The 13497-nt window shown below is 42.5% G+C and overlaps 1 protein-coding gene across 1 annotated transcript; it reads left to right on the plus strand.

The window, feature by feature from the left end:
* The first annotated feature begins 3928 nt into the window (after positions 1 to 3928).
* On the plus strand, positions 3929 to 13022 carry LOC119736827. Its single transcript, XM_038210836.1, has 4 exons — positions 3929 to 4007; positions 8433 to 10520; positions 11030 to 11508; positions 12059 to 13022. Exons 1-4 carry the CDS (start codon positions 3929 to 3931, stop codon positions 12356 to 12358), a joined length of 2946 nt encoding a protein of 981 aa, XP_038066764.1. The 3' UTR covers positions 12359 to 13022.
* Positions 13023 to 13497: the final 475 nt, after the last annotated feature.

Consider the following 13497-nt stretch of genomic DNA (forward strand, 5'->3'; position numbering starts at 1 on the left):
GCGTTGGTGTTTTTACGAGTATTTGAATATCGTCAATATCTTACAACTGTCAACATCGTTACAGTCATTTTGTGTTACCACCGTCATTATAAATTTCACCGCCGCCTCGAAAAAAAAAACTTCATGGCGATAACAGGAGTTGAAAGTGAACATTTCTTCTGGCCTAATCATTCACACAATTACTTCAGGAGTGTATACTTCAGAGAAATGTACCGTACTCAAACTACAGTTGAGAGTTAAACTAGCTTTTAGTACCGTGGCTGAAGTATAACCTTTTTGCCCAGATTTAGTCGGTTTTATTAGACACACAAAAATAGTCCTGCTTCCAGTTATCCAACCTACCCTATTTCGCCAGCCCCTAATTTTCTTGGAGGGAAAATGAGGGGAAAAACTGAAAATCATCAAATACTACCTTTTACCCTACACAGGGTGAGTAAAAAAAGCGAAACCCAAATGTTGGGACCATTGTTTTAGAGAAGTTCTGTATGTAACATTTTCAAATTCTAGGATATAAAAATCCAATTCATAAGCTTTCTTTTAGTACAAGAATCATTCAAATCACTTATGTACTTTTTAAGTTACGGAATTTTAAACACAACCACCGTTTTAAGGTTCTGTCCACGGATCGCAAAAAAGGTCAGTGTTCTTTCAGCAAAACGAAAACAAATCACATAGGGATGTGTGTGAATTGTTTTCGTTTTGCTGAAAGAGCGCACACCTTTTTGGTGATCCTTGGACAGAACCTAAAAAGGTGGTTGTGTTTAAAATTCCGTAACTTGAAAAGTGCATGAGTGATTTAAATGATTCTTGTACTAAAAGAAAGCTCATGCATTGGGCTTTTATATACTAGATTTTGAAAGTGCTACATGCAGAACTTCAATAAAACAATAGTCCCGACATTAGTCCCTACTATTTTCAAATGCCATGTAAACGGAAGCAGAACAGTTGTTTGGCTTTTAAACGTCCTATATACGAAGCTAATTATTAGGTTATCCTTGCAATTTTCTTCAAACCGATGTGTCTCAATAGGAGGAAACACTTGGACAAGTTGTAGCTCCATCTGCTTTGGCTCGATGCGTTGTCTTTGCCTATAATTTGTTCTGATTTCTATATCTTAAAGGGGCATTGCAGCCTGAAATCCCCGAAAATTGTGTTTTGGATTGTTTACTTATCCTATTTCAAGGGTCGAGTTTAGTGAAAGGAGACTAACCTAATCAGATCACTGGCACGCACCCATGGAGTCGAGGCGCCCTCTTTGGCGCACGGAGCCCATAAAGGTTCCGGATTACAGGTTATATCTGATCACTGACATTTTAGGGTGCACTGACCGAAACTCAGAGATCTTCATATTTTTTTTTGTCTCAGAACCGCACATCTAACAAGATTATTTTCTACAATTATGTACTACTGCACTATACCTTCGGTTCGTGAAAGCAGTGTTATTTTTTTATGCGTGTGCAAAAGATAAGACACTCTCGCAGGATGTTTTCATGTCTCGACGAGCACTAGCAAATGCAAGCATTTTGACTTGAACAGAAAAAAAGAAAGAAATGGCAACGCACAAACAACGCTTTCATTTCTTTGCTGTCAATGACCGTTCGAGCGTTCTAACTTAATTCTGTTTAGGCCTAATGATTGAATGACCAAAGAGCTCCGATTGTATTCGATCGGCAAAACTCCCGGACCAAGAAGTGTTTTTTGTTTCAGATAAAACTAGCTATTACTCAAACTTTTTAGATGTCTTTTGTTGCGGAAGTGTAGCTACGGGATACCACGTTACTGCCAATCTCGAGAGATCACGGGATTTCACGAGTTAAGACGGGAATAAGCAATAAGTCTCAATCCCACGACGGTGCCATCATTTTCTTTCTTTTCAACTCCCGCTGCCTTTGTAATTCTGGATGTTACTTTGAGATTTTCATGTTTTCGATTTCTTTTTATGTTCATTTCGCTTGTAAAGTGAAATCCTGCCAATTTTATTGTCAGAGTCAAAGGCGTGTCGTGTCTTGGTGATTTTGCTTGCTTACGTGAAAAGAATTTTACATAATGATGCAGAAATTGACATCGTGTCTTTGAAGTTGGACCGATGATATCGCGGGGGTTTGACACAAACCTTGGTAAGATGATGAGTACGTAGCCTTTGATAACCAGTCCATTTTTTCATCGAAAAAGTTTGTTATTACTTCCATTCGTTTTATAGAGAAATGCAAAATTGTAGAAACAAGTCAGAGTAAAAATTCGTTACATGCATCATTTACTAGATGTCTTGGCTAGACAGCCAAGACATCTAGTTTCTAACGAGTACTCATGATCCACCATAACGATACTGCAACTGCAGGTTTTTGCCATTTTTTGTGGTCTTCCTCCAGTTGATGACAATCATTGTTCCTGTAGTGGAAATGCAACTTTTGATTTAGTTTCGACGGAATACAGATGCAACATAAGGTGAAAAGAACTTCTTTAAATATATTTTTTGCAGGTATAATTATGTGCGAGTGTGTGTATTGATCAAACCTACTTCTGGTACTACGCTAACTTTTCACAACATTTGAAATCCCGAGGTCAACATTGGCCACTGAAAAACGGATTAAAAAATGATCATTTTTAAATTCTCCCTACATTCACTTCCGATCCGATGAATTCATAGTTTTGAAACTTCGCGAATTCATTGCAGTTATCAAAAGATCTCATTGGCAATTAGGTAAAATGTTAAATACAAATCCTTTTTAAACTTTAAAAAAAAAAAAAAATTTGAAACGGTGATTGGTTTGAGCCAAACACCCAAATAACGTCAACATGTGTTTGACATTCAAGGCTTCTGAGTGATCATGGAGCCAGAAATGGAGTCAATCCGAGATTTAAGAAACTTAGGAATCTGTGTAAAAAGTTATCTGATGAGAATCTGCAACAGTAATTACCTCTGCCAAAGAGGTTAGGATTTCATTCGGCGTTGATTGGTTTGTCGTTTGCTTGGTTGATTTGTCTGTTAACAAGATAACTCAACAACTTATGGACGGATTTTCATGAAACTTTCTTTTATAGGGGTAGTTTTGGGTACAAGTACACATCGATTAGATTTTGGAAGTGATCCAGATCTGGGTCTGGATCCAGGATTTAAAAAAAAATGTTCTTCACCATTGGGAAATAGTACCAAATTCCACAATTGTGCTTGTTATTCTACATTAACCCCTTGACGCCGGGATTATCACGCCTCAGTCTGCACACGCAGGACGACACAACGCCCTTTGTCCGGTAGCAGATGCGCAGCTCCACATGCCGCATAACACGAGCAGTCCTGTTGACATTTTTAATGTGCAACATGCTTGGAAGTCCATGCGAGTATTTCTTTTGAGTGTATACCATAGAGCTGTATTAATATAGCTGTATGGTGTATACTGACAATATGGCGGGAAATTGTTCAGCCTTGGTGGAAGTTTGCGCTCTCTGAGTGCTTTCTAGTTGCCAATTTGAAATGATTTCCATTCCTTGAGCTCGTGCTTTGAGCAGACGAGTACGACTGGGCTGGCTGTTTTTATACCGAGCCTCTGATTGGTCGATCGGCCGTTTTGCGCGCGCTTATTAACACGCGGTGGCTTCACGAAATGTGCAAGTTTCACGCGTTGTATCTTCAAGAAGGAAATTGTCAGATATTAACCAATCACGGCCCGCCTCGCATGCACACACGAGTAGGATAGCTGCCGAGGAAGCATACATAGGCAAGTTTCTTGAAAACAATTTACTTTTTCGGTCGTGTTTCGTTGGAAGAGCACACTTGCACACCAGACTGACCAGCAGCCGTTACAGAAAGAATTACCTGATGATACTCAGCGCGCCAAGTTGCATGCTTCAAAATCCGACGGAGTTTCCAGTTGCGGTATTCCAGTGAGCTGAAACGGGCCGACTCCATCGGCAGCACGGTTGAAAAGAAATGGCGGCTGGTCTTCAACAGTTGATGTCTCTTTTGATCGTCGCGAGTCTTTGTTGCGAAAACGCGCAAGGTACCACAGGTAAGTATACAACACCAATAAAGTGAGCATTATAGGCCTGCATGTTTTTGATCATGAGCGTCAATCGGTGGGGGACGAGGGGGACATCCCCCCCCCCCCCACACACACACACACACACCCACACATACACCCTTTTTAAGTCGTAGTATATAGGCACTATATAATATTCTTTGATTCTACAGCTCAGAAATAGCTGATAAAAATACTTCAAACTCGAAAATGATGTTTAAGGGGCCGTTCAGAATTTTCAATGTTTTAAAATTTCGATCTTTTTCCAAATTGTGGGTGGGTGGGTCAAGCTAAATAATTGAAATCGAAATTCAGTTTCCATGGAAAAAAGATTTAAAAAAACAAAGAAAGATTGATCTTTTGACTTGCCTGAACAACGCGCAAGCGTTCCGATATCGCGATGCGTGTTTCTTTTCCAACTTGGTCCCCTGTATGTACTGTACATGTACGTCATGTACGTGTATAGACCCACTGTGGCATGAGAGGGAGGTGGTTTTTCAGTAGACTTGGATGCCGGGCGTTTCTAGCGGTTAGGCTGTGCAGAGGCAGCAGGGTACCAGATGTACTAGATCGGCTCTATAACACGCCGCGGGTGTCGATTACCAATCGCTATAAAAACTGGACTATTCAACCACTGGACTCCAAGACTACGAGGACCGCAGCCTCTGATGTGATGACTGCCCAAACCTGATGTTTTTCTTTCGCTCGTACCCCCGCCCTGCAAACTGGGCGGGGGGTACGAGGGAATGTTTTTCTCAGCTACCTCACGTGACAGGCACAACCTCGAATGTCACATGTCATCCACCTCATCCAGAAATAGCCCCATAAATGTGGCCAATTTACTGGACTGCCTCCGTAAATAAAGGCCACACAGCCACCATGCATCTACAAAAACATGTCGAACTTTGTCAAATTTTGATTTTCACATTTAGGCTTAGTTTGTAGTTTATTTTTGCTTTAGAAACATACTCACCCCCTTTATAGGCTAATGAGAAAGTGCTGCCTTTTTCAGATGTCTATTTTTCGAAAAATTTCATGTTGAAATTTTGATACGCAAACGTGTGTAAACGAATCTGGAAATTCCATAAAAAATAGACACCTGAAAAGGCAGCACTTTCTGATTAGCCTAAAAAGAGGGTAAGTATGCTTCTAAAGCAAAAATAAACTACAAACTATAAGTCTAAATGTGAAAATCAAAATTTGACAAAGTTCGACATGTTTTTGTACATGCATGCAGTGTAACCTTTATTTACGGAGGCAGTCCAGTAAATTTGCCACATTTATGGGGCTAATCCAGAAAATGACAAAACCACGGTCATCTTGGTGGCTTTCAAGACTGCAACCTGTCTTTCCCAACAGCATATCAGCTGGCAAAACACAAGAAAACTGAAGGCCACCACAGCAAAAGAGGAAGACCGACAACTTCACGCCGTCACTGAACTAGACACACAAGTACATGGGTACACATGTATACATGTACATGGGTATACATGTACATGTTCAAGTTTATGTATGCCTACACTGTACATGCAAGTGCATGTAGGCCTACATGATGTACATGTTCAGTTTTTTATTAATCGAAATTAGGGGTGGGTGGGTGGGTCAAAATAATTTGGAAAAAAGATCGAAATTTTAAAACATTGAAAATTCTGAATGGCCCCTAAATGAAGATCTTTTGCTCAAAAAAATGTTGGTTATAAAGTGGTCAGAAATTGCCTCAGATCGCACCACAGAGAGCATCTAGAATCAAAAAATTGTCCGGAGCCCTTTAATCAATATTTCGATGCATGGCTTGTAAAAAGTAAAAGAGTATTTTGCCGTCTACCAAATCAGGTCGGAGGTGCATTGAGTATTGTGGAGGACGAAAATGGACTTCTATTTTTCTGTTGTCAGACAAGCAAAATGGCAATTTGAACTTTTACGAAGATTTCATTTTTCTGGTTTTTCTGCTACCTTGCAACCCGAAAAGTAAAATTACCTTTTACTGAAATTCTACGTTTTTCCTTTTCTGCTTTTCTGCTACCCGAAAAACACTTTTCCATCCGATTTACTTATCTCTTTGCTGCTGCAGGCTGACAAAAGTAGACATCTGAAATAAATAAATAAATAAATTTGTATCTTGCTCGATCAGCAGAAACTCAGACAGACCGTTTTCAAAGATTCCATTTTCTTCTGTGACAAGCAGGTTCTAATCATGCGGACAAAAAGTGGTCATCGCTTTTCTCCATTCAGAAAAGCAGTAGGCCGATTGAACGTTTCGACAACATCTGTTTTCTATTTTCAGCTTTTTACCAATTCCAAAAGGCAGATTTTACATAGGTGGCAGAAATGTGGTCAGCGACTGTGTGGTTATGGGCTTACGGGTTACGGACTCTCTTCCCCTTTTTTTGCAGTGTAAACGTTGTTGTCATTCAAACACCTGAAGCATTCTTCTTTTATTTATAGTGATCCTGGTGGGGTTTTTTCTTCAGATTTGAACAGTGTCTTTTGGTGTAAAATTCAATTAATGTTTGCACATTTTGCAGTTGAATCAACCATGTGAATCAACATTTGTCGTGTGCATTCGCGGTGCATCGCTGTGGTGACCATTTGTTTTTCCTGCTGGGTCTTTCTTAAATGTTTCCCTAAAGCAAAATCAAAGCCCTGCCATCACGAAACACCTATCAGTTTTAAACATCGCTAACTACTTGGGTGGGCCCAGTAACGTAAAAGTGTTTTTTTTTGTTCTTATATGAAACGTGTGACTTTTTTTAAAACCAATTTTGGATGATGTGGTCACGTGATGCCAACTTACAGCAGCTGTTCTCTTCTTCACTGCATTTAGTAACTTTTGAAATATGAATGGTTTATAAGGGTTGACGAAATAACGTGCAAAAGATGCTTAGATGGCCTAGCGGTTAAGAGCACCGGACTCATGTTCTGGTGTTTCAGAGGAAAACAGTGGCGTGGGTTCGAGCCCGCCGGCGGACACTTGTGCTGTTAAGCAAGGCACTTAACCATTATTGCTTCGACCTTCGGATGGGACGTAAAGCCGTAGGTCCCGTGTGTTGTATAATGCACGTTAAAGAACCCAGTAAACACTTATCGCTAAGAGAAGGGGTTTGCCCCGGTGTTTCTGGCCTCCTGTATAAACTCCCACGTGGAGTATTTAGGAGAAGAACCAACCAAGAACCAAGAACCAAAAATTACTGTTCGGTGCAAGCCCTCTCACGAGGGAAGAGCGGATGTAGTAGATGTCCACTTTTCATCTTCCAGCAAACGAGGAAAAAGGAAAGCCTGCTTTTCTATTAGAAGAAAAGTATAAATATCGAAAAGTATATTTTATTACATAAATTCTGTTTTTCTGGTGTGGCAGAAAGGCAAAATAGCAGAAAACAAGTGCGAGTGCACAATAAGCTCTGGCCGTCTCGCATGAAAGTCTTACATGAAATGATTGTGCGTACAACAAGCCCGGGCCGCCGTCCCACGCGAAAATCACGCCGCGCTTTCGCGCTAGTCCCCGATAATTTACCAAAATAAGCCCTTTAAGGTTCCCATAATGGCGTGCTATATAGCGCGGTATATAGCGCTATACACAACGGGACAATAACATTAACGGCACATTTTGTCTGCATTTACAAAACCTTCATAAACAACTTTATGAATTGTTACAAACAGTTTTTGTTTAGTATTTCATTTATATTGTTTTGCTTTTTTTAATTAAAATGTGGTAGTTATATTTTATGGGAATTTTAGGGGGCTCGTTTTTGGTCAATTTCTCGAGGACAGACATAATATTATGCATAATATGCAAAATAGACTCGCATGCGCATCGATCTTTGAAATAAAGCCGGTCTTCCGAAAGCTTTCGGCAAGAGTGCATTAATTTATATGACCGTGGAATGGCTTTTGGTCAATTTTTGGTCCATTATTTTTGGTCAATAATCGGGGACAGACCAACCGACCGACCGACCGAATACCAAGTGACATGAAATGACGTAGAAGCTCCTAAAAAAAAAGTCAATCTGCTTTTCTGCATTTCCGACGGCAGAAAGGCCAATGGCAGATTTTAGTCCGCCATAATAGTGATTCTGATTGCGTTTGATTTTATATCATGAAGGACTTATTATTATTTTGTCACATCCATGTCATACTTTGACTTCAGAAGCATCCTTGAAAACTGCGAAAAGATAATTCAACAATCAATGTACTACAGTGTTACATTTTTTGGGTCGACACAAGGATGATTTTTCCTAGTGTACCAACTTTAAAGATTATTCCAAGGTGACGATTATACGGTTGAATTCCACATAACTTTCCGGAATGATTAAGGATCCTCCAAAGTGCAACATCGCTTTTAAATTTGCTAATGTAATACCACATACGTGTTCACGCGCGAATTCATATCTTTTGCCAACTTTGATTTCTTTTGCCCAGGAATTCCGTCTCCAACCGACCCCGATGCTGATACCACGCTGCCCAACACAACCGATGGGCCGACCACACCGGCCGAGAGGGAGATACCGTATGCCTGTCCGAAGGCGCGGAGCTCGTGGCACACATGCAGAATCTCAGGTTGCAGGGAACCGCCCTGGCAGCGGTTTTACTGTCATTGCGACCCCCTGTGTGTAACGTACGGCGACTGTTGCCCGGACGTCGAGGAGTATAGCGTGGTGGGAACGGACGAAGACGGCGTGACAACGGCCGGAGACGCTGCTACCTACGGGGATAGAAGTTCCGGTAGCGAGAATATAGAAAAGGACTTGAGGTGCATCCAGACGAATGAGTTTGATCCTGAGGTATCTAGACCCCGGTATGGGTACCGTCTTGTGGCTGCTTGTCCGCCGGACTGGACTGGAGCTGCCACGGTCACCGAACTGTGCCAAGAAACGGTCGGGATGGACGGACTTGCTGCCGTACCGGTGGAAGGATCCGATGGACGCCATTACCGGAACGTCTACTGCGCCATGTGCCACGGTCTACCACACACAAATGTCACCTTCTGGACCGTCTCTTATCAACGCAAGTTTCCTTTCAGGGGACTACTCAACACCAGCCAGGTCCTACAGGTCGCCAAGGGGCAGGGTATGACTCGCTTTTTCTTCAATAAGTATTTCATCCCTCCCCAATACGAAGATGCAGATTATTTAGCTGCCTCGTCACTTCGAACATGCAGTATTTTGGATGCGATTTCTTGTCCAATCAGCGATCACCGCACGCTGGAGCTATGCAATCGGTACTACGCGCCAATCGCTTGGAACGGGACGACCTTCCGTAACTTCGCTTGTGTTCAATGCGACGACGCACCTATTTTTCCTTCCGGTATTCTTTGGGCCTTGTGCGATTCGTCTAAAAGTAGTGGATTTGGTGGCTCAATGGCTACTCTGCTGGTTTTCTCCGACCACACTGACATCGGTGGCGATCTTGCTCGAGATGGGTCCGTGAGCAGCGCCACTGCCTGTACGCACCGTCAAATATACGATCCCTTCTCGTCATCCTGCCTAGACCTGAGTTGCCCGGACGGCTTCGCATTAGAGGACGGCGGAGTGAGATGCGCGAGGATTCGCGAGACTGAGAATGGGTCAACTAGCCTGAAGGTTGACGTCGAGGTCGCTCTCACCGTCACGGTAAGTCTGGACAACGATGCTGACGCTCAAAGCACTAATCGACTGAATGAACTTGGGGAAGAAGTTGCTCAACAAACTACTAAAGATTATCGGTACATCGTCTCCGGTTGCGAATTCGAGAATGAAATGACAGAAAACAATATCAACCGAGAAAATGAATTCTGTAACGACTTTAGTGTCCAATGGTCATGCAAAAGGGGCGTCGCCACCTTGGATGCTACACCCGCATGCCTGTCAGGCAGTGTGTTCAAGTGCAACGTCAACGTGTCATTCGACAGTCTGGCGCTCTCAGATGACCATTTCATTGCCCAGAACGAAAGGCTTTCCGGTCAGTGCTTTGCCAGTCGAATTGGGAACCACACAATTCGACCAGACTATCTGGCAGTCTCAACTCCTTGCGAAACTCTGTCAAATGATACCGAGGAGGAGTCCAATGTTAACCATGTCTTCACTTCGAAAGTTGCTTACGTTCGGGACAATGACTCCGGACACTTTGTGGTCTCGCAGAATGATTCCTGCGCGGATGCGTTTGTCAATTGCCCTCTGTTAACATTTTCAAAAGAGGATTACGTAATCACTGGCGCCCTCAACGACTCAATTAGACTCACGGCTCACGACCGCGTACTCCGTAGTGGCGAATTTGAGATAAAGTCCAAAGGGGACGTGGAGGTGTGTAACTTCCTTCAACCGGGGGCGCCCTCTACCACCCCTACCTTCATGAATTGGGGCCCCGCCCACTTCATCCTCACCGTCACCGGCAGTAGCTTGTCTCTGATTGGTCTGGTGGTGACAATTGCTACGTATGTCGTGTTCCCGTCTCTGCGTCGCAATGCAGCCGGCTGGGCACTCATGAGTCTGGTGGCGGCGCTCTTTCTTGCCCAATTAACAATGCTCATTGGTAAGTGAACGTACATATAGTTGAAAGATCACGTGGAGATGCATAATGCATAAAAAAGAATACATCATAAGTCGGCAGTATTTTTAGTGATAAAAGAAATAAGGTTTATCGCAAAATCTCTTTGGAGAAACAAAATAACTGCCTAGCCTTGTGTCCAAGTTAAATGGCTGAAGTAGTATTCCTGAACAGACAGCAGATACAAACCAATTGCGGACCGCCTTCAAGTGCCATGTTTTTGAATATCCGTCAATAGAGGGCCAGCGTTATTCCTTCTTGCATGCATAAAATACGTTCATACTCACTAAAATTTAATTATTTGGATTCCAGTAACTTGGACTTTCCCATCCAGGAAAGTAGCCTCGCTGCTCCGAAATTCTTATAAGTATATAAGTATTCAGCGCCCTAAAGACTTGAAAAAAAAATTCAATACTGATATTAAAAAAAATGAGTAAAGTGAACTGAAATGTATGCTAACACAAACACTGTTTGGGAATTTTTCTATATTTTAGGTCTTGATCGTACTGACGTACCTACTCTCTGCGTCACATTCGCGATCGGTTCCCATTTCTTCTGGCTCGCAGCGTTCTTCTGGATGAACATCCTGGCCGTGGACATCTACCGCACTTTCGGCATCGGTACCAGTCTAAGTAACCCCAACGAAAGGTCATTCCTTCGCTACGCCCTCTACGGCTGGGGCGCGCCAACCCTCATCGTCGCCACCGTCGCCATATTGAGTTTCTGCGACTGCGTAGAGGCTGACGTCCACTACGGCTCTGCGCATGCGTGCTGGGTCGGCAACGGGACAGCCAATCTGCTGTCCTTTGGCGTTCCGATTGTTGTGATTCTCTGCTCCAATGCGGTCCTATTTTCTCTCACCATGGCTGGGGTCAAGAAGACGCGAATGGCATCCAAGCGGATGAATATCACCCAGGGGCAGAGCGGTTCGGCGGCAAAGAAGCCTAACAATGATCTCGTACTATGCCTGAAGGTAAAGAAAAACGATAGGAAATGCGTTACATTTTTATCATCATTATCATTAATAGGCCTATCGTTTTCAGGTTTCCCTAATGTGCACATTTACAACTTACGAAATAACTACTGTATAGCAGCGCCCTCTGTTCCTATACATTTTCTCTTTCGACGTTGACTTTCGATCGGTTTTCGAGATTTTGGACAAACATAATATTTTTATTTAAACAAATTTAACGGGCTAGTCTCTAGACAATGCAGAAAGAACTGCGAAAATGACACAAATTGCTCAAAGCCGACTAAAAATGTAAATTGATCTTTCTTCGTTTCAGTTTAACTTGTAGGAAGCAGTCGACTGGCCAAAACTATTTAGCCAGTTTCTCAATATTACGAGTTTCCCAACGTTGTTCTCAGAATGTTCCTTATTTTAACCTCGTTTTCATCACAGGAAGCCACTCATGGTATCGATGCTTACACGCCACGAGGACGAGTTTGGTTATTTCATGAAATGTTACTTTAAAAAAAACGAAGAATTCCTTCTTTTCTTTCCTCTCATCCACTCTGTTCAGTTAACAGCCATCATGGGTTTCACCTGGGTCTTCGGATTCGTAGCCTCCTTCTCAGGCGTCGAGTTATTCTGGTATCCCTACATCGCCCTGAACTCCCTCCAGGGGGCGTTCGTCTGCCTGGCCTTCGTTTGCAACCGGCGCGTGCTGGCCATGTGGAGGGCCTGGCTCAAGTCACGGCGCGTACGCTACCTGGCCGACCAATCAGACACGTCCGGCTCGCGTCGAGGCCAGACGTCACTCAAAGAGTCCGTGAGTGACCAGAGCCATGTGGAAAGTGGTACCAAAACCACACGTATGTAATCAAAAGACCCAAACGTCTACATGTCACAAAATGTCTATCAAGAATATTGCGAATCTCAAGTGAGATCTGTAACAATCATAATCTTGACAAATTTAGCAATTCAGAAGGCTGAGTAAGGACAACAATTAATTGTTACGTTGTAAAATGATCGATGCAATTTATGACAATGTTCAAGCGATATTGTATAGAATTGTATGTAACGTTATCATTGTTAATTCATGCTGAGTAATGTTGAGTATTGACCAATTCCAAAGGCTGAATATTCACATAACATGATGATTTTATCATTAATTTTGTGTTGATGTTTGTGTGGTATGGTATGATATAGTTTTTATTGCATATTTGCATTTTAGACTTACACGATTCGTATGGATTTAATGTTTATCTTTATGATTGATTTTAAATTAAACCGTTCGTATTTACTACAAGTAGCTATGATTCTTATTCTTAGTGCTTATTTAAAGCGCAAAAAAGGAAACTTTCAATGGATTTGGAGCTATATATTTATCATAGTATTAGTTTATGTTATACGCACAAGATTCTAACTGACTTGAACTTTTTTCGCAAGTACTCACTTTAAATACTTTAAACAACATGCCGAGTAAATTTCCTCTAAAAGGCTACAGAGAGCGCTATACCACTCGCACGGGGCCGAGCCAAGTATATGCACAAGTATATACGCAACACTGCACCCAACAGTGGCGTAGCACGGTCATTTTTTATTGAGGGGGGTACATTTTTTGTTAAAAGGGCACTTGCACATCCGTGCTGAAATGTAGACACGTTTTTTTCCCCGGACACTTGGTCTCCGTAAAATCAAATAGGTGGGGGGGGGGGGGGGGGGGGGGGGGGGGTTGGTACCATCTGTGGATGGGGGCGCTGTTCAAAACCTACGATAACGGACAATAACAATATATGGTGCTTTTGACGGGGATACATGCGCGAAATTAACAAAAAAAAGGCACCACTTACTTTTAAAAAGGGCACTTGTTCAGAAAAAGGGCACTTGTTACTCTTTACAAAATATTGAGGGGGAGGGTAGCGCTGGTGAAAACAGGGCATTTTAACAGAAAAGGGCAGTCTTTACAAAATATTGGGGGGTAAATACCCCCCCCCCCCCCCGCTGGCTTCACCTATG

The sequence above is a fragment of the Patiria miniata genome, unplaced genomic scaffold, assembly GCF_015706575.1.
Source record: "Patiria miniata isolate m_02_andy unplaced genomic scaffold, ASM1570657v1 HiC_scaffold_3, whole genome shotgun sequence".
NCBI classification, from domain to species: domain Eukaryota; kingdom Metazoa; phylum Echinodermata; class Asteroidea; order Valvatida; family Asterinidae; genus Patiria; species Patiria miniata.